This window comes from Neofelis nebulosa, chromosome 15 (genome assembly GCF_028018385.1).
Source record: "Neofelis nebulosa isolate mNeoNeb1 chromosome 15, mNeoNeb1.pri, whole genome shotgun sequence".
NCBI lineage: Eukaryota > Metazoa > Chordata > Mammalia > Carnivora > Felidae > Neofelis > Neofelis nebulosa.
In genome coordinates, this window is record NC_080796.1 from 63,702,576 (window position 1) to 63,724,422 (window position 21,847).

General features: G+C 40.2%; 1 protein-coding gene across 1 annotated transcript in view; it reads left to right on the forward strand.

Annotated features, from left to right (window-relative positions):
* Window positions 1-2,979: 2,979 nt before the first annotated feature.
* The window catches only part of IARS2 (isoleucyl-tRNA synthetase 2, mitochondrial), a 66,200-nt gene continuing 47,332 nt past the window's right edge, over window positions 2,980-21,847 (forward strand). Inside the window, exons 1-2 of the mRNA XM_058700595.1 lie at window positions 2,980-3,370; window positions 4,868-4,990. Coding sequence (XP_058556578.1) covers window positions 3,104-3,370; window positions 4,868-4,990 — 390 coding nt within the window. The 5' untranslated portion in view covers window positions 2,980-3,103. The remainder of the gene's footprint in view (window positions 3,371-4,867; window positions 4,991-21,847) is intronic.

The window sequence follows — 21,847 nt, forward strand, 5'->3', positions numbered from 1 at the left end:
GAGAGAGGGAGACACAGAATCTGAAACAGGCTCCAGGCTCCGAGTCGTCAGCACAGAGCCCAACGCAGGTCTTGAACTCACGGACATTGAGATCATGACCTGAGCTGAAGTCGGATGCTTAACCGACTGAGCCACCCAGGTGCCCCGAGAAATCTTTTACCTATACAGTCTCATTTGATTTTCGTAATAACTTTGAGACTTAAGTCAGATCATTTATTGTGGTAAAATAGGTATATAACAAAATTTACCATTTTAAGCATATGCTGGTCTTTATAATTATGTAATACAAAACGAGTACAACTGGCTTGAATAAGTTTAAAGATAAACATGACTGTAAACTCAACAGGTGAGAAGGGAAGTCTGCAGGTGTCAGAGAGTAGCCTTCTGCTCTGAGGGCTCAGTGTACCCTCAGGTTTTATGGGGAGACAGAGAACACTGTTGAATTCAGCAATGGGTTATGTAGAGGTTGGTTAGAAGAGCTTCCCCGTACATTCATCATTGTGCTCCCGTGAGACTGAAGCTCACAGGATAGTTTCCCCGATGCAGAACTGCAGGTCAAAAGTGAAATGGTGACAGATATTGCCAATTGCCATTCAAAAAGGCAGTATAGGGGCACTCGGGTGGCTCAGTTGGTTGAGCATCCAACTTCCGCTCAGGTCATGATCTCATTGTTTGTGAGTCTGAGCCCCACATCAGGCTCACTGCTGTCAGCACAGAGCCTGCTTTGGATCCTCTGTCCCCCGCTCTCTCTGCCCCTCCCTGCTTCTGCTCTCTCTCAAAAGTAGAAAAAATAAACATCAAAAAGGCAGTACAAATTTTACATTACCACCAGCAATGTGAGAGAGGCCACTTTCATATGCCCTCCCACGCCTTATTATCAAACGCCTTAATATTTGCTTTAATTTGTTGGATGGAAATGGTATCTTGTCTTATCTGCCTGTCCTTGATGATTCTTAAAGTTGAGTATCTTTGAGTATGTTTGTTTATTGGCTGTTTCCATTTCTCTGTGAATGCCTATTCTTATCCTATGACCTTTTTTTCTATTTGGCTGTTGATATTTATTTTCTTGATTTGTAGCAGGTCCTTATACATTATGGATATTAATTTTTAAAATGTGTTTGCAAATGTTTTGTCCCACAGTACAGTGTAGGAGAGGTAATATAGTATAATGATTATCCACATGGCCACTAGAACCCAATTGCCCGAATTTAAATCCTATCTCTCACTTCTTAGTTCTATGGTCTTAGGCAAGTTACTCAACACTATGTGCCTCAGTTTCCTTGACTGTAAAATGGCAATAACCATAGTACCTACCTCACCTCATAGGGTTGTTTTGGCATGTTATCTCTTCACTTTATAGGGTTTAATGATTAAATGAGTTAATAGAGGTAAGGAGCTGACCTGTTTCAATTAGTGAAAACAAGTACTAATGTAGGTAATGAATGCTGTTTTCACTGTGTGTGTGTGTGTGTGTGTGTGTGTGTGTGTGTGAAATTGAAGCGGCCTAACACAAACTTTCAAAAAGCATGACAAAAGGTGAAAAGCTGACACTGAATGCTTACTATTTGCCACTTGCCTTCTTACTTTGTGGCATGTTTTTCCATATAAAATTTTCCTTTTCTTTTTGTAGAAAATCAGTCTTTTTATTTATTTAAGCCAAATCTTCTAGATGTTGTGTCTTATCAATAGGAAGAGATATACTCTACAATGAAAAAGTAACAACTGTGAACTACTATAACCTGGACAACCGAATACAGGTTTCCCTCTGAAAGTAGAGTGTTCCTATGAAACCTTTCATCAGCCTAAATGGAGTAAAGCAAAGAAACAATTACCATTAATTTATATGGAAAAATGTCTTTAGCATTCCAAGTCACCCAAAAATAACCTTTCTTAAGTTTTTCTGATACCTTAGGACACATGTTGCTAACAGATGCACAGAATAAAGGGAGATAGAGCACAGATGCTCATACAACACAGTTCAAAGGGTTAGCCGCTGTGTGTAGTTCCCAGGGCAGGAGCTTGGTGGGGGGCCACTCTGGTTGCTTGGGTGTATGCTTGCTGCAAAACAAATACTTGATGCTATTTTGAGCAAAAATCCTTTTCAGTTTTCTTTCGGTTAGTGAAAACAGGTACTAATGCAGCAGATGCATTAGTACCCCCCTTTGTGTGTGTGTGTGTGTGTGTGTGTGCGTGCGCGCGCAAAACTGAAGTGACCTAACACAAACTTTACAAAAACGCGGTAGAATAATGGGTTTCTGGGGCACCTGGGTGGCTCAGTCAGTTGAGCGTCCAACTTGGGCTCAGGTCATGATCTGATGGTTCGTGAGTTCTAGCCCAGTATCGGCTCTCTGCTGTCAGTGCAGAGCCTGCTCTGGATCCTCTGTCCCATTCTCTCTCTGCTCCTCCCCTGCTCGCTATCTCTCTTTCTCTCTAAAAAAAATAAACATTAAGAAAAAAGTGGGTTTCTTTCCGAAACCAGAGCTGAAGTCCTACACACTACTATTCTGTAGGAGTGGGACATAACAGGGATAGTAGAGGACCTGAAAGTAACATAATTAGGTTGGTTTATAATATTGGTCCCTAACTGCACTCAGCTAAGGAGGCGTTGCCCACTAAAGTAGCCGTTAGCTCCCTATGGTTGTTGAGCGCTGGGCAAATCACTAGCCCAAGCTGAGATATGCTATATGTGTAAAATACATACCCAATTTTGAAGATTCAGTATGAAGATAAAGAATGTAATATCTTCTGTATAATTTTATGTTAATTACATGTTGAAGTAATAATATCTTGGATATACTGCGTTAAATAAAAAATATCTAAACAGGGCAGTGTGATTGAAATCTGAGCCCCTTCAGGCACGCCACACCTTGCCCCGCCCCTCAGAGTTAGCCCCGCCCCCCGCCGGGGTTGCCGCCAAGACCCGAGATGGCTTGATTCTCTCCGCCCCCGGGAGGGACCTGCTCCCGGCCTCTTCCGTGCCCCGCGCGCGTGCGCACTCCGGTAGAGCTCGTGGAGGTTCCCTGGGGTCCGTGTTTTCCAGACCCCGGGAGGGATCCTCCCGCGGAGGACCTGGCGCTCACGGGGAGGTCGGGGTTAGCCCGCCATGCGTTGGGGGCTGCACCCGCGCGGGCCGGGGGCGGCGGCTCTGGCCACGGCCCGAAATCTGTGGGTGCCGCCCCATCTTCGTTGTCACCCGGGATGGCGAGGGACGACGAGCAGGCTTTTGGTGCGGTCAGTCACCGGGGCCAGTAACCAGCTGCAGAACTCGAGTAATGGCAGATATCGGGACACAGTGCTGCTGCCGCAGACCAGCTTCCCCATGAAGCTGCTGGGCCGCCAGCAGCCCGACACGGAGCTGGAGATCCAGCAGGTGGGCAGGGAGGCCCGGGCCGGCCTGGGGGCGGAGGGGAGCTGGGCCCTCGCCGGCAGCCGCTCCGGGTGACCCACACACCCCGGCAGGTAGGGCCGCGGGTTCTAGACTCCTTTGGGCGGCGACGTTGTGACCGGACGAGTGGGTCTCCCAACAGGGTTTCTTGCTGGAAAACCTCTAGGTGAATTACTCAGTTGAAGCAGGTTCCAGAGCAGAATATTATTAAAGAGGGATGCTCGCATAGCAGCGCTGAATATAAGTGCCATTTTTTAGGCAAAAACAAGTCGAATTTGGACACTTTTCCAGTGGTTTGTGAAAAGTAAATTAACATGGACACTTGTAAATAAAATTTTCGATTATGTGGGAAAGTTGAAGCTTACTTTTGTGGTGTCGTTAGGCGCCTAGTTGGAATTCTGACTTGTTTGCAGAACAGAGTAGCTGTACTTACTTCCTCAGAGTCCCCTTCCTAAACTGTGCACCTTTCTCCTGTGTTAGACTGAGTTTTCTAAGAGAAAATTCACTTCTCAGTTTCTGTACTTCCAGAGTTTTAAAAATTCTCCGTATTTAGCATATATTGGTTAAGTAAATTTGCTTAGCCTAGATATTTTTATGGCAGTTATCAGACTTCTAGACTCATAAACCTGTTCTGGCCATGTACTTTTTTTTTTTTAAGTTTATTTATTTATTTTGAGAGAGAGAGAGAGTGTGGTAGCAGGATCAGGGTAGGTGCAGAGGGAGAGAGAGAATCCCAAGCAGGCTCAGCACTGTCAGCACAGAGCCCCGTGTGGGGCTTGATCTCACAAACCATGAGATCATAACCTGAGCCGAGACCCCCAGGGGTCTGATGCTTAACCGACTGAGCCACCCAGCTGCCCTGCCATCTACTTTTTTAAAGTGTCTTATTCAATACTGTTGTTATGCCAGGAACTGTGACAATTTCAGATGTTTTCTCGTGTAATTTTCACACCAGCTCTGTGAATTGGTTATTGTTAACATTTTTTCAAAAGAGGGAACACGGATGCCCATAAGGGCAAAATGACTGGGCCAAGTGTACACAGTAGGTGAGAGAAGGGGGGTAGGGCTGCAGTGAGTGTTGTTGGGATTTTGACAGTAGCAGGTATTGAGGCCAAAGGAGAGCAAGGATAAGAGTGTGTGGGTGTGGGGGGGGGTGGGTAGTGTACAGGCCCTTCAGCATGGCTGGACTGAGGAGTGAAGGGTGGAGAGTGCCGAGAGACTGGCCAGAATTTGGTGCTCCTAAACAGGGCCCTGTTTACAGTATAAAGAGCTCAGACCTCAGTGTGAAGCCTATAGGGAAACTATTAAAAAGTTTTAAAAGATGAGGACTCAGATGTGCATTTCAGAAACTTCACCATCAGCTTTTAGAGTTGAATACATTGGCATGGGATAAGAAATAAGCAAATGCTGGCTGTTACTTACGGTAAGATGCAGGAGTATGTATTTGGGTGATGTTCAGATATTATGGTTCTTTTTAAACAGAAATGTGGATTTTCAGAACTTTATTCATGGCAAAGAGAAAGAAAAGTAAAGACAGAATTTTGTCTTCATGATGGACCTCCTTATGCAAATGGTGACCCACATGTTGGACACGCTTTAAATAAGGTAATTGTAATTTAAGTTATAAGACCTGAGGGAAAAACCTTTATGTAAGTACACTTTACAAAGTGTATTTTGCTTTTATGACAAGTAAATTTGCATTGATGCATAAAACTAAATTGTCTTTTTTTTTTTTGGTGAAAAACATGTTTTGTTTTGTTTTTTTAATTTTTTATTATATGAAATTTATTGTCAAATTAGTTTCCATAAAACTAAATTGTCTTAATAGAAAGCAGCAATAGTTTTAGTGCCGTATGGAAAATAACATCCCTGGTATTTGCTTTGAGCTTATTGTTATTTTAGATTAGTAGATATTTTATTCAGTAAATAATTATTCAGCACCTACTATGTGCCAGGCATTTTTCTGGACTCAGGTAATAGCAGTGAACAAAATAAAGATAAATCTTGTCTTTACAGAGCTTATGCTCTAATGAAAAAGACATAATAACACAAAGAAGTAAAATATATAAATGTTAGATAGTTGCTGTAGATGGAATACTTGTTCTTCTCCTCCCGCTATTTATATGTTGAAACCTAATAATCTCTAATGTGATGGTACTTGGAGGTGGGGCCTTAGGGAGATGACTAGATCATGAGGGTGGAGCCCTTATCAGTGAGATTAGTGCCCTTACAAAAAAAAAAAAAAACCTCAGAGAGCTTCCTTGTCTCTCTTAGCCCTGTGAGGGTACGGCAAAATGATATTGGTCTGTGAACCAGAAAGCAGCCCTCACCAGACTGAGTCTGCCGGCACCTTGATCATGTCCATTTTCTACTTGGACTGTTTATTTATCTTACTGCTGTGTTTTGAGAGTTCTTTATGTGTATAGCCTAGGTATTAAACCTTGTCAGATATGTGGTTTGCAACTATTTCTTCCAGTCTGTAGCTTGTCTTTTCAAGGTATATTGAAGAGTAAGTGTTCTTAATTTTTTCTAAGTAATCTCTACCCCGAATGTGGGGCTCGAACTCATGACCCCGGAGATCAAGAGTCACATGTTGTTCTGAATGAGCCAGCCAGGTGCCCCCTAGAAGTTGTTAATGTTGATGAAGTCCAGTTTATCAGTTTTTCCTTTTATGAATCATGCTTGTAGTGTCATGTCTAAGAACTGTTTCCCAGGCCTTCCATCCTGAAGATTTTCTCCCATATTTTTTCTAAAACTTTTACATTTTACATTTAAGTCCGTGATACATTTTGCATTAACTTTTATATAAGATGTGAGACTTATACTGAGGGTTGTTTTTTTCCCTATTGATGTCTATCACCATTTCTTGGCACTCTTTTCCCTAATGAGTTGCTTTTGTACCACTGTCAAAAAATGGTTTGGCAAATGATTCTCCATTTTTAGACTCTCTATTTTGTTCCATTAATCTATGTGTCTGTCCTGGTAATACCACAGTTTTGGTGACTCTAGCTATAGAATAAGTCTTCAAATTGGGTAGTCTCTATGTTCCCATTTTACTGTTTTTCAGAATTGTGTTAATTTCAGCTCCTTTGCCTTTCCATATAGGTTTTAGGATAATTTTTTGACTGCAGTATCAGAGGAGGTAAGCTGAGTTTTGAGAGTACTAGCAGGTACTGTCAGGTCAGTTGTGCGAGGTGGATAGTAAACAGTATGCAGTTTTGTGAGAGAACTAATTTTGACCCCCCTCCCTACCATTTTATTGAGGTGTAAGAGACATATAACATTGTATTAGTTTAAGGTGTACAACATAGTGGTTTGATGTATGTATGTATTGCTGAATGAATACCACAGTGCATCTTGGCACACGGTTACAAATTTTGATTTTCTTGTGATGAGAACTTTTACCACTGACTGTCTTAGCAACTTTCAAATATACATTACAGTATTGTTAACTATAGTCACCATTCTGTACATTATATCCACAGAATTTATTAACCTTATAACTTGAAGTTTGTATATATTGACCACCTTCATTCATTTCCCCCCACCCAACCCCTGCCTCTGGCAACTATCAATCTTTTCTCTGTTTTATTTTATTTTTTTTTATTTTTTTTCTTAATGTTTTTATTTATTTTTGAGACAGAGAGAGACGGAGCATGAGCAGGGAAGGGGCAGAGAGAGAGGGAGACGCAGAATCGGAAGCAGGCTCCAGGCTCTGAGCCATCAGCACAGAGCCCGACGCGGGGCTCGAACTCACAGACTGTGAGATCATGACCTGAGCCGAAGTCAGACGCTTAACCGACTGAGCCACCCAGGCGCCCCTTCTCTGTTTTATTTACAAAAATGATTTAAAAAGGGAAAAATGATAAATTAGACTTCATCAAAATTAGAAACATTTTATGACTTCAGTTTTCTTAAGATTGCATATATATGTGAGAGCATCCGTATTTGTCTTTCTCTAACTTATTTCGCTTAGGATAATGCCCTCAAGGTCCATCCATGTTGCAAATAGCATGATTTCCTTCTTTTTCATGGCTAGATAGTATTCCATTATATATGTCCACCACAGCTTCTTATCCATTCACCCATTGATGGGCACTTCGGTTGTTTCCATGTCTTGACTGTTGTAAACAATGCTACAGTGAACCCAGGTGCGCAGATCTCTCTTCCAGATAGTGATTTTGTTTCCTTTGGATATATACCCACTAAGTGGAATTGCTGGATCTTTTCTGGATCATATGCCAGTTCTATTTGCAACGTATTGAGGAACCTCCATACTTGTTTCCATAGCAGCTGCACTAATTCACATTTGAACCATCAGTGCACAGGGGTTCCCATTTCCCCACACCCTCACCAACACTTGTTATCTTTTATCTTTTTGATAACAGCCATCCTAACAAGGCTGAAGTGATACCTCATTGTGGTTTTGATATTCCAGATGATTAGATACTTGCAGCGACTTTCAATGTACTTGTTTGTCATTTGTATCTCCTCTTTGGAAAAACGTTTGGGTCTTTTGTCCATTTTTAAATCAGATTTTTTTTGTTGTTGTTTTGATTGTTTTGCCTTTGATTTGCATGAGTTTCTTATATTTTGGATCTTAAACCCTTATCAGATAGATGATCCCCAAATAGTTTCTCCTATTCCTTAGGTTGGCTTTTCATTTTGTTGATTGTTTCTTTTTTGTTTGTTTGTTTTTGAAGTGAGGAATAAGCTTTTTAGTTTGGTGACAGTCGCATTTTTTTAAATTTTTGCATTTATTGTTTGTGTAACAAAAATCATTGCTAGGTAAAGGAGCTTTTTCATATGTTTTCTTCTAGTAGTTCATAGTTTCAGATCTTATAATTAAGTTCTTAATCCATTTCAGTTAAGTTTTGTGAGTGGTGTAAGGTAGAGAGAGACCCATTTTCATTCTTCTGCATGTGAATATACAATTTTCCCAACACCATTTATCCCCATTGAGTTTTCTTGTTTCTCTTGTCAGATATTAATTGACAAGGATTTATTTCTAGGTTCTTAATTCTGTTCCATCGATCTAGGTTTTTGTTTTGTTTTTATGCCAATACCATACTGTTTTGATTACCATAGCTTTATAATATAGTTTGAAGTCAGGAAGTGTGATGCTTCCGGCTTTGTTCTTTGTCACATTTGCTTTGGCTATTTGGAGTGTTTTGTAATTTATTACAAATGTTAGGATTGTTTTTCTATTTCTGTAAAAACTTCACTGGAATTTTGACAGGGATTGCATTGAGTCTTTAGGTGGCTTTGGGTACTATGGACATTTTATTGTTAAAATGTTTTCAGTGTATGTACAGATCTTTCAGCCCCTTGGTTAAATTTATTCGTTGTGGTTTTTATGACACTATTATAAATGGGATGGGATTGTTTTCCTTTTTTTGTTCTTTTTTTTAACAATTCATTGTTAGTGTATAGAAATATTACTCCTTTCTGTATGTTGATTTTGTGTCCTGAAACTTTAATGAATTTGTTTATTCTAATAGCTTCTGATTGAGTGTTTAGGATTTTCTGTGTATAAGATCATGTCATCTACAAACAGATAATTTTACTGCTTCCTTTGGCTTGGATGACGCCTTTTATTTCTTTTTCTTTTTTCTTTTTGCCTATTTTCTCTGGCGAGACCTTCAATACTACATTGAATAGGAGTGGTGAGAGAGGGCACCCTTGTATTATTTGTGATCTTAGAGGAAAAGCTTTCAACTTCTCACTGTTGAATATGATGGTATCTGTGGGCTTATCATATATGGTCTTTATATGTTTTTTTTTTTTTTTAATGTTTTCATTTTTGAGAGAGAGAGAGAGAGCGCAAGCACACGTAAGCAGGGGAGGGGCGGAGAGAGAAGGAGACACAGAATCTAAAGTAGGCTCCGAGCTCTGAGCTGTCAGCACAGAGCCTGACATGGGGCTCGAACTCATGAACTGCAAGATCATGACCTGAGCTGAAGTTGGACACTTAACCAACTGAGCCGCCCAAGTGCCACTGGTCTTTATTATGTTGAGGTACGTTCCTTCTGTACCCACTTTGTCAAGAGTTTTTATCAGGGAAGGATGTTGAATTCTGTCACATGCTTTTTCTGCTTCTATTGAGATGATGCTATGATTTCTATCTTTCCATCAATTAACTTATTGTATCATTTTTGGGTGTATGTTGATCTTTGAATCCCAGGGATAAATCTCATTTGCTCATGGTGTATCATCCTTTTAAAGTACTGTTAAATTTGGTTTGATAGCATTTTGTTGAGAACTTTTGCATCTATATTCATCAGGGATTTTCAACTATAGTTTTTTATAGTGCCCTTATCTGACATTGGTATCATGGTAGTGCTGGCCTCATTTTTTTGGATGAGTTTGAAAAGGTTTGGCATTCATTCTTCTATAAATATTTGGTAGAATTCACAAGTGGAGCCATATGGTCTTGGGCTTTTCTTTGTTGGGAGGTTTTTAGTTACTGATTCCATCTCCTTACTTGTTACTGGTCTCTTCAGATTTTCTATTTTTTCATGATTCAGCCCTGGTTGGCTGGATATTTCTAGGAATGTACCCATTTCTTCTGGGGTATTCAATTTCTTGGCATATAATTGTTAATAGTAGTCTCTTACGGTTCTTTGTCTTTTTCATGTATGAGTTGTAATATCTCCTTTTTCATTTATAATTTTACTTATTTGAGTTCTTTCTCTTCTCAGTAAGTCTAGCTAACAACTTGTCAATTTTGTTTATCTTTTCAAAAAAAAAAACCCCACACTAAGTTTTGTTGATCTTTCCTGTTGTTTTCCTGTTTTCTATTTCATTTATTTCTGTTCTGATCTTTGTCATTTTACTTCCTTCTGCGAATTTTGGGCTTAAGTTCTTTTCTACTTCCTTGAGCTATAAAGTTGAGTAGTCTGGGATCTTTCTTGCCTTTTTATTTAAAAAAAAATTTTTTTTTTAATGTTTATTTTTGAGAGAGTGAGAGACAGAGCATGAACAGGGGAGGGGCAGAGAGAGAGGGAGACACAGAATCCAAAGCAGGCTCCAGGCTCTGAGCTGTCAGCACAGAGCCCGACATGGGGATTGAACCCACGAATGCAAGATCATGACCTGAGCCGAAGTCGGATGCTTAACCGAGCCACGCAGGCGCCCCTCTTGCTTTTTTTTTTTTTTTGAGTTTATTTATTTTCAGGTGGGGAGGGTCAGAGAGAGGGAAAAAGAGAATCCCAAGCAGCCTCTGTTCTGTCAGCGTAGAGCCAGATGTAGGGCTCAAACTAATGAACTGGGAGATCATGACCTGGGCCGAAATGAAGAGTTGGACACTTAACCAACTGAGCCACCCAGGTCCCCTTCTTTCTTGCTTTTTAAGGTAACCAGTTATTGCTATCAACTTTCCTCTAAGAACCGCTTTTGCTCCATTCCCTAAGGTTTGTTTGGTATGTTGTGTTTCCATATTTGTTTGCTTCAATATATTTTTGACTTCTTTTTTGATTTCTTATTTGACCCATTGGTTTTTCAGAAATGTGTTAATTATTTTCCACATATTTGTGAATTTTCCATTTTTTTCCTATTATTGATTTCTAACTTTATACCATTTTGGTATGAAAAGATACTTGATGTGATCTTAATCTTTCTACATTGTTAAGGCTTGTTTTATGGCCTAATATATGGTCCATTCTGGATGGTGCTCTGTGTGCTTGAGAAGAATGTGTATTCTGCTGCTATTGGATGGAATGTTCAGTGTTTATCTGTTAGGTCCATTTGATTTAAAGTATAGTTCAAGTCCAATGTGTCTTTACTGATGTTCTGTCTGTATGACTTGACCTATTCATTGTTGAAAATGGGGTATTGAAGTCCTCTACTATTATTGTGTTCTTGTCTTTTTTTTCCCCCTCAGATCTGTTAGTAGTTAATGTATTCAGGTGCTCTGATGTTAGATGCATAGGTTTTTAAGACTGTCGTATCCTCCTGGTGAATTGACTCCTTTATCATGATGATGACCACATCTCTTGTTACAGTTTTTGGCTTAAAATCTGTTTTGTCTAATATTTCTCTTTGGGTTTGCATTTTTGTGGAATCTTTTTCCATACTTTCACCTAATCCCTACATATGTCCTTACAGCTTACACATGAGTCTCTTCTAGGGAGCACAGTTGGGTTTTGTTTTCTCATCCATTCAGCCACCCCTCATCTATTGATGGGTGATATAATCCATGTACATTTAAAGTAATCATCGATAGGCAAGGACTTATCCCAATATACTGTTTTCTGTTTGTTCCTCTCGGTCTTCCTTTGTGAATTGATGATTTTTTTCATAGTGGTATGCTTTGATTTGCTTCTCTTTTTCTTTTATACATTTCCTGAAGGTTTTTACTTTGTGGTTACCATGAGGCTTACATAACATATAACAGTCCTCTAAGCTGATAGCAGCTTAACCTCAGTCACATGCAAAAACTCTATCCTTTTACTGCCTCTAACACATTTTATGTTTTTGATGTCATAATTTACATCTTTTTATACAGTGTATATACTAACCAGTTATTGTTGCTATAGTTATCTTTTTTTTTTTAAAACTGGAAGCAAATTCAATGTCCACCAATAAGTTTATGTATTTGTTTTGAGAGAGAGGGAAAGAGAGACCACGTGTGTGTGAAGTGGAGAGGGGCAGAGAAAAGGAGAGACAGAATCCCAAGCAGGCTCTGTGCCATCAGTACAGAGCCCAGTGCCGGCCTCACATTCACAAACCGTGAGATCATGACCCGAGCCAAGATCAGGAGTCAGACGCTTTAACTGACTGAGCCAGCTGCGCTCCCCACTGTAGTTATCTTCAATTCTTCTGTCCTTTGGTCTTTATATTAGAGTTACACCATAAACGCACCAACATATTACACTATTGGGGTATGTTGAATCTGACTGTAGACTCACCTTGATTATTTTCATGTGCTCTCTGGTAGTAAATCGCATCCTTTTATTGCAGCTTGAAGAGCTCCTTTAAGAATTTCTGAAATTTTGACTTATATGGCAGGTCTAGTGGTGGTGACTTTGTCTGGGAAGGTCTCTCTCCTTCATTTCTCAAGGACAGCTCTGCTGGATCAAGTGTTCTTGGTTGGAAGTTTATTTACAGCATTTTGAATGCGTCATTCCACTCTGGGTGTGCAAGGGTTCTATAGAGAAATCTGATAGCCTCATGGGAGGGTGTGGGGGAATCTCTTAAAATTGACAAGCTTTTTTCCTTTGCAGCTCTTCAAGGTTCTTGCTTTGTCTTTGATTTTTGACAGTTTTATTGTAATGTGTCTTTCAGAAATCTCTTTGGGTTGCGTTTGTTTGGGAATGTATGAGCTTAGTGAACTTGGATGTCCATGTATCTCCCCAGATTTAAGAAATTCTCAGCTATAGTTTCTTTGAGTTTTCTGACTCTTTTCCCCCTCTCTTTTCCTTCTGGGATTCTCATAAAACATATATTTTTTTAAAAGTAGTTTCAGACTAGTTCTGTAGGCTTTCTTTATTCCTTTTCATTCTTGTATCTTTTGTACCTTTGACTGGATAATTCCAAATGATCTGTCTTTGATTTCACTGATTCTTTTCTTTTGATGGGTCGTGTGGGCTGTTGAAGCTCTCCATTGAATTCTTCAGTTTAGTCACTGTATTCTCCAGCCCCCAAATGTATTGTTGGTTCATTGTTTTTTATCTTTGGATTGAACTTTTAATTTTACTCTCATTATTTTTCCGATTTTGTTAAATTGTATATGTCTGATCTCTTGTTGCTCTTGGAGCATCTTTAGGACAGTTATTTTGAAATGTTTGTCAGACATTTTATAGATCTTAATTTCTGTGTGTGCGTGTGTGTGTGTGTGTGTGTGTGTGTGTGTGTTTTATTAGAAGTTTACTTTGTTCCTTTGGCAGTATCATGTTTCTTTGATTCTTCATGATTCCTGCAGCCTTGTGTAGATGACTATGCATTTGAAGAAGCAATCACCTCTTCGAGACTTTATGGAAAGAACTCACATATAGATGGGGGCATGCTGGAGTGTGCTGTGGTGCAGGGTGTAACTGGGATTGCTGCATCTAGGATTTTCGATTGACTTTTTTTCCTCCCCCTGGCAATTCTAGGTTAGGGATGGGGCTGGTGTAGTATCTTGTCCGCTCAGGCAGTTGGGAGCACGACATCAACAATGGTGTGATCGTTGATTAGATCTGTGAATGGTCCACCATGGGCGTATGGGCTGCTGGGGTCCTCAGCAGTGCCTTCAGGTCCAATGGCTAAGGACCAGGGCAGGTGGTGGTGGTGGCCTGATGCCTTGCCGTGGGAGCCAATGTGGTGGTAGGGGCCAGCCGCAGACACAGGCAATGGGGAGGGTCAGAGCCAGGAGCAGTGTCCGGGGCCACCGTTGGTCAGATAGTCAGCTCAGGGACCCTGGCTGTTGGTTTGTACTCCTGTGACTGCTGTGGCTAGCCACAGCCTATGCACGATAATGGAGGGTGGTCATGGACGCTGGGGCTGGTGGCATGCAGGTCAGCGAAATGAATCAGGGCCAAGTCAGACCCATAAGCAATTGGGGGGGCCTTGGCTGTCAGCATGCATTTGTGTGACTACGGGAGCTAGCTGCAGGCCCTCAAAGCTATGCAGGCCAGTGACGGGAGTCAGGGTTGGCTCCGTGCCTGTGGGCCAGCAGCTACGGGATCCCTGATTGTCGGCACGTAGTTGTACAACTGCAGAGGTTAGCCTCGTGCATGTGCACAGCAGTAGATGCTGGTGATGAGAAATATTTATGTGTCTTGCAGGGATTTTTTTTGTTAGAAACTGGGCATTTTAGATAATATATTTTAATAAATCTTAATAATTACCTCTTGGACACCTTCCCCCCTCATGGCTTTTTATTACGACTTTCTTGTTTATATGTGTAGCGACTGCATGGATTTTGGTTTTTTTGGTTTTTTTGGTTTTTTTTGAGGTCTCTTTCCACCCTCTCCTATTTTTCTTCAGCATTAAGCCTCTGATGTTGCTTCTCGGGGAGGCACAGCTTTGGGTATGCTCAGTCACCCTGGGTTGGCTGTGGTTTTGGCAGGATGCCCATCCTCTTTCCCTGACAAAACCCATCTATTTTACTCTGAAGATTTCCTACTGTTTTCTCTCTTATTTTCAAAAGTGCCCTGGGGCATAATCTGTTCTATAGACTAATCCATCAAATTTGGGGGATCCTTCGAAGTATTAGGTCCTGGAGTCAGTGTTTGACATTTATTCTCATCCCAGGAGGGTCCCGCCCAGCTGTGTCTTCTGGTTTTCTCCTGCAAACTAGCCGACCTAGATTTTAGCCCGTGTCATCTTGAATCTGTGAACCTTCTTCCAACTGCCTTTCCCCACTGCCTCCGCTGGTTTCGACAGCCTCCTTAGGCCTGGATTTCTCTGTGCTCTGTTGCTGGGAAGAGAGTAAGAGCCATTTTTTTTACTGCTTGTTCCTCTCCTCACGGACAGTCTCCCAGCCAGGGCTCTGGAGCCAAGAGTGGGGACAACTGTATACTTTTCTGTGAGAGACACCCCCGTTTTAGGAGCTGAGCACTCGTGGGAGAGTCAGTTAGTCTGCGATCTTGACCTGCCTTTCCTGTTGTAGAACCACCATTTTATGAGCCTAGACGAGTGGGATTGGAGTCCCAGTCTTCCCAGCGGACTTTCACCTAGAGTAGAGCGTGTTCCCTGAGTGGGGGCCAAGTAGAGGGAGGGAGGCCCATCTCTCGACTGCCCTTGCCTGGACCTTAGAGCCCCAGCTGCAGGGAGCTGGGGCAGGGTCAGAAGTGCTGACAGAAACGCTTGCCCTCTCTGGGGAAGACCTCCCTGCAGCCCAGGAGCTGGGGGGGACTGGAGAGGGAGCCCTGTGGTGTTGGCAGCAGTAGACCGGAGTGGATTCTCTGCTGTGCTGAGCTGGCAGGCTGGAGGGAGGGAATGGTCTTGGTTCGGATGCCGCGGACTCTCACTTTTCCTACCAAATTTTTACAGAATTGTTTCTCGTATGGATGTTGCTTCATCTGTTGCATACCTGTAGGGCCATTTCCAGGAGCTTTAAAGGTTGGGTTTTAAAATTACTCCCCCAGATTCAGTGCCAAGCGTGTCCCTGTGGTTCTTTGCATTGTCATACCCGAGGTCAAATTCTGTTTCACCGAATTTTCTCTCTTGTTTTTCTGTTTTTAGTTTCACTAATTTCTGCCTTTTATCATTGTCCTGCTTCTGCTTGCTCTGGGTTCCTTTGTTCTGTTTGTAGTTTCTTGAGGTGAGAGTTTACATGATTGATTGGACTTTTCCTCTTTTTCTAACACATGTATTTTATTGCTGTAAATTTCTGTCAGTACTTCTGTAGCTTGTGTTCTGCAAATTTTAACATGTACTTAGTTTACATTTTTATTCAATTCATTGTGCTTTGCGATTTCTCTTGAGAATTCTTCTTTGGTCCATGGACTATTTAGTATGCCTTTCCATCCCTTTACCCTCCTGTATTTGTAACTTGTTTTACACATCCCTCACGTTTCAGTCCCCACAAGACACTGTTTGATAGTTATTCTTTCGACTGTGAAACATTGGTTAGAATATTTGAGTAAATAGAATACTGAGTAGATAGAAAGTGTATATTTACCCATATTTTGTTTATTATGTTCTTTCTTCCTTCTTGATGTTTACATATTCCTTCTTTATTGTTTTCTCTCTGTTTATAGAGAATTTCCTTTAGCCTTTCCTTAGGGTAGGTCTGCTGGTCGACAGTCATCTTTGCTTTCCCTTATCTGATAATGGCTTGATTTTCCTTTTGTCCTTCAAGTATATTTTTGCTGGGTCTACGATTTCAGATAGACTTTTTTTCCCCTAGTACTTGAAAAACTTCCTTCTGATCTTCATATTTGCTGATGAAAATTCTCCTGTAATTCAAATTATTTTTTGCATATAAGTAAGGTGTCCCCTTTTCTCTTTTTTAAAAAGTTTTATTTATTTAAATAATCTCTACACTTCCCGTGGGGCCTGAACTCACGCCCCTGGCATCAAGAATCGCATGCTCTTCCAGCAGAGCCAGCCAGGTGCCCCTGCTCTCTGATTTCCTGTAAGACATTTTCATTTTCTTTCTTTTCTTTTTTTTTGAAGACATTTTCATTTTCAAAAGTTTAATGATATGATGACTCTCGGTGTGGATTTCTTTGGATTTTTCATGTTGGACATCATTTAGTTTCTTGAATTCGTAGGTTTATGTCTCTGACCAACGTGTGGAGTTTCTGGCCATTATTTTTTCATGTAGTTTTCCATTTCTGGCTGAGAAAGTCTCCTTTCAGGACAGAGTGACACCTGTGTTAGGTCTTTTGTGATAGTCCCACAGTTCCCTGGTTTTCATGTTTTTCCCTGCCTTCTGTTTCTACCCTGCTTTTGAGAGGGAGTAGTTTCTCATTCAGTCGTGGTTTAGCGGTTCCTGTCTCTGTCCTCTCCGTTCTGCAGTCAGGCCCATCTGCTGAACTTTTTATTTCAGTTACTGCTTCACTTTTGAAGTTATTGTCACTTGAGTTATTTTTCACTTTTAAAATTTACATTTGATATACTAAGTTATATCCCAATTTAAAAAATACCGTTTACTTTATCTCTACACGTTCTTTGAGGCTTTTTATTTTTTCATATTTTTCATGTTGTGTTTACAGTTGTTTGCTTAAGCATTTTTATCATGGTTCCTTTAAAATCCTTTTCAGGTTGTTCTAACATCTCTGTCATCTCAGTGTTGTCTGCTGACTGTCTTTTTTCTTTCAGTGTCAGATGTTTAGTGTGGGTATGATGGGTGAATTTTTATTGAAACCTTGACATTTTGTGTATTTTGAGAGCCTGGATCTTATTTAAACATTCTGTTGTAGCAGCTTTCACTCACTGACACCTCTCCAGCAGAGGAAGGGGGTCGCTGTCTGGCTACTCCAAGGAGGGGACGGAAGTCCAGATTCCCCACTCAGCCTCTTTTAACACGAAGGCGGGGTGCTCCTTCTTACTGCTCCGCCCCGTAGAAGTTGTGCTTCCCCCCCAACCTCGGCTGTCACTGCTGGCCAGAAAGTGCTAGCTCCCCGCATGGCCACTACTGATACCAGGGGAGGAGGAGGTGGCCTGTGGCCTTGTTACCACTGGGCAGCGGTGAACATCCCCACTCTGCACGAAGCCTCCTTCGAGCACCCCCGTGGGAGACAGGTAGGGGTGCCTCGTTGGTGCTGGGTAGGAATGAGGTCCCGGCTCCCTACATGGTCTCCACTGCCGCTGCAGACCGGGGTCTCATTACTACCCAGCAGAGGTGTGGGTCCTACTCGCTACTTGATTTTCTCTGACACCATCCTGACAGGGGAGGAGGGCTTAGGGTGCCTCGTGACAAATTTGCAAAGGTGGAAATCTAGGCTCTTTACTCAGCTTTTGCTTGAAGGAGTGTAATGGAGGCCACAGATTTTTTGTGGTGCTTGACTGGAGAAGAGCAGTTAGGCTGTCCCTTTCCTGGTGTTTTGGCTAGAGACAGAGGGGAAAAAAGGTTTCGATGGGTTTTCTTCTGTAGCCTTTGGCATTTCCAGATGGCTGGCCTCTTGTGTCCATGTCTAGAATATATGAGGCAAATCAAAACCCTGGAAACTCACCACTGTGTCCATTCTTGGTCTTAAGGTCCTTAGTGCCCTCTCTTTACCTTTCTGTTTGTGTTATATATAATGTCCAGTGTTTTAAATTTTTATTTACTGGGAAGAATTTACTCCATCTTTTAAGAAGTGGGGGGTACATTTTGAAAATTTTTAAAAGTTAATTGTTTTCTTTGGTTATAAATGTGGATTTGGCAAATACAAAAAAGTTGAAAAAAGAAAGTTAAAATTATCATAATCCTATCAAACAAATGTAAATGCCCTTAACATTTTTTGAGGTATTTCCTTAGTTTTAATATTTAAAAAAATAGTTAATGATAATATTTTTATGAATAGATTTTGTCTTGCCTTTTTTTCCTGATATTTTTGACATAAATGTATTTTGAAATTGTTATAATATCCTATATAGGTGTTTTCATGATTGTATAACATTATGATATAATGAATATTTTTATACTTACAACTTTCTTAAGAATTCAGATTGTTTCCTTGAGTTAGTTTAATAGACAGGAATTTCTGGATACCTACTGGTAAATTACTTTTCAATAGATTATATCACTTTTTATATTACAGGCGACTTAGGAAACTTGCCTTATTGTACTCCACTGACACTGAATTTTATTGCCAATTTGAGTATGTATTACTGATTAGAAAGACAAATGTAATCTCTAAATGTTTTAATTTGTCTCTTGTATACGTTTGGATTTTCATGTTGATTTATTATTAATGTTATTATTACTATTAATCCATTTGTAATTTCTTTAGGTTGATGTCAAGAGGTAGGGATGACCTAAATTGATTTATTTTCCAGACAGGAAATCAGTTATGTATCTAATCAGAAATGTATCTAGTACATTTATGTCCTTGCCATGTTTCTGTGGTCCCTCTTAAATCATACAAATTAGATATATTTTGGGGCTATCTATGTTCTGATTATTGAGCCATCTATTCTTATGGCACTTTGGTTGGTTGAAATTTTGCTAGAAAAAGTGACTATGCTATATGTAAAAGGAAAACGTTAACCGTCTTGTGTTAATGCTGTATTACACTGGTAGCCCATACTGAGTGTCCTTAATGGGACTTGATTAAATAAATCTTGGTAATGAAGTATATGGAATCTTAAAAGGAATCAGGTAGATATTTCTGTACTGACGTGAGAGATGTACAAATATTATTAAGTGAAGGAAGTAAAACAAGTTTTAAAAGTGTTACATTAGAATCTAATTTTGCACACACACACACACACACACACACACACACACAAAATTTAAACCTAATATTTGTTATTTCTATAGCATTTTTTTTTAAGTAGGCTCCATGCCCAACGTGAGGCTCGAACTCATGACCTTGAGATTAAGTTGTGTGCTCTACTAACTGAGCTAGCCAGTCACCCCCATTTAAATTTTTTTTTTTTTTAATTTTTTTTTCAACGTTTTTTATTTATTTTTGGGACAGAGAGAGACAGAGCATGAACGGGGGAGGGGCAGAGAGAGAGGGAGACACAGAAGCGGAAACAGGCTCCAGGCTCTGAGCCATCAGCCCAGAGCCTGACGCGGGGCTCGAACTCACGGACCGCGAGATCGTGACCTGGCTGAAGTCGGACGCTTAACCGACTGCGCCACCCAGGCGCCCCCCATTTAAATTTTTTTTAAACCAGGAACCTGTATTACTCTTTTTTTCTTGAAAGAACTTGTATTACTCTTATAATCACAAACAGCAAAGAAAATATTTTTTACAAATTTTAATGTACTTAATGGCTAAAAAGTAACGCTGGAAAGTCAATGTGTTTGAATAGTCAAAATTTTAAAAAAGGTCAAAGAACACATTGCTCTCCCAGATAGGAATATAGTGCAGCATTATCTGGTTCCGATCAATAAAATAGGTATCTGGACTAGTCTTGTCTATTTTAATATAGTCTTGTTATTTATCACACAGAAGCTTCAAGAGGTATTATCTTTGTTTTAAAGTTACTCCTTTTAGGTTGTTTTCTCTGTTTTAAATATTTAAAAATTTGTCCATTTATTATTTATCCATTTGTCTTGTGGAACTTTCTGCTGCATATGCTCAAAGAATTAAGACACTTTAATTTAAGAAAGATAGTCTAATCTCCTGTTTTTAGTATCCCCAGTAAGATCATAAGTTGTAATAACAAAAATACAAAACAAAACTCTGTTGTTCCACATTGTTTGGGTTCTTAGGGATAGAAAGACAACTCTTGATGGTATTAAGCAAAAAAGAGAATTTGTTAGGTATTTTAATTGTAGAGTTCAGAGATAGTTCTAGCTCCTTTCATGGCCGGACCCAGGGACTCAGATACTATCAGAGTTGGTTTCTCTCTGTGTTTCACTCTTAAGCATGGTATCCCCCTTTGGTGGTCCCCATACCCCCATTTCCACCCCACACATTTCCCAGCATTTATAGGATTACATTCTTCTATCTTCTCTTCCCCAGTAATTCTTACAAAAGTCCTGGAATTGAATCTCCTTGTCCTGATTTGAGGCACAGGTCTATCCCTGAATCAGTCATTTTGGAGGTGGGGATAGAATATGTTGAAGGCCACAATGGATTATGTGTTCACCCTTGGAGCTGGAATAGAGGCGAGTGAGCTCCACACGGATTGAGGGTAGAGAAGGAGTTATTCTCTAAAAACCTGAGGCACCGTGCAAATCCACCTCTTATGTGCATAGTTGGAGGTTCCGTCAAAGACCTGGAGGAGGAACAGTTCCTGTTTTTCCTCAGACATCCCCTGTGTAGTCTTGCTGGCTTTCTCGCCATGGAATGCACTTCCCAGATACTCAAATGACTCACTTTCTCATTTTCTTCATGTCTCTGTGCAGATGCCATCTCATCAGGTTTTACTGACCTTCCTTTAAAATAGTACCACCACCCCCACCTCCCCCACCTCACATGCTGTTTTCTGACCTTTACCTTGCTTTTTTCTTAATATGAATGTATTTATTTTCTGTCTTCCTTCGTTGGAAGGACCCTGTTTGTTATCCTACTCTAGGTTCCCAGAACAGTTCTTAGCACATAGTAGGCATTCAAAACTTTGTTTATTAAATAAAGGAATAGATGAATATTATGAAAGGAAAATGAAAAACAAAAGGAAAAATGAGGACAGGGTTATCATGAGCAAAAGGGTCCGAAGGTTCTTAAACATAATGGAGGAACTTGTTTGGAGAGGAGCGTAATCTGATACTGAGGAACTAGTAAAACATTCTTACTGCGTCCCTGCTGTTCCTTTTACCACAGGCTTCACATAGACCTTTCCTTAATAGGGACATTCTTAATTAGTAGCCCAAATGATTCTATTGTGTTAATATGATCAAAAACAGCACTGTTCATTAGAAGTGATGCAAGCTACAATGTAAGCTCTATAGGTAAGTTAAAACTTTTTAGTAGCCCCATAAAAAAGAAGTCAGAAGAAACAGATGAACCTTCTTTTAATATTATATTTAGGTCAACATATCTAAGGTATCTTTTGACATACAGCCTCTCTAAAACTTGTTTTGAGATATTTCACATTCTTTTTTTGTACTATTTGAAATCTGATATATATTTTATATTTACAGTACATCTCAATTTGGACTAGCAATGTTTTCAATTGCTCAGTAGCCACTGGTGGCTAGTGACTACTATATAAGACATACATAGAGTCTAGAGCATATGTGCATGCATTCAACCAATATTTCTTCAACCAATATTTGTAGAATGGTGCCAGACGCCATTCTAAATGCTGGGAGTTTACTGGTGAAGAAGACAGATGGAGTTTTAAGGAGTTTATATTTTACTGGGAAGGGACAGATAATCAAAATAATTTCAAAAAAGAATAAGTGGGAAGGGGGTTATTTATATATTG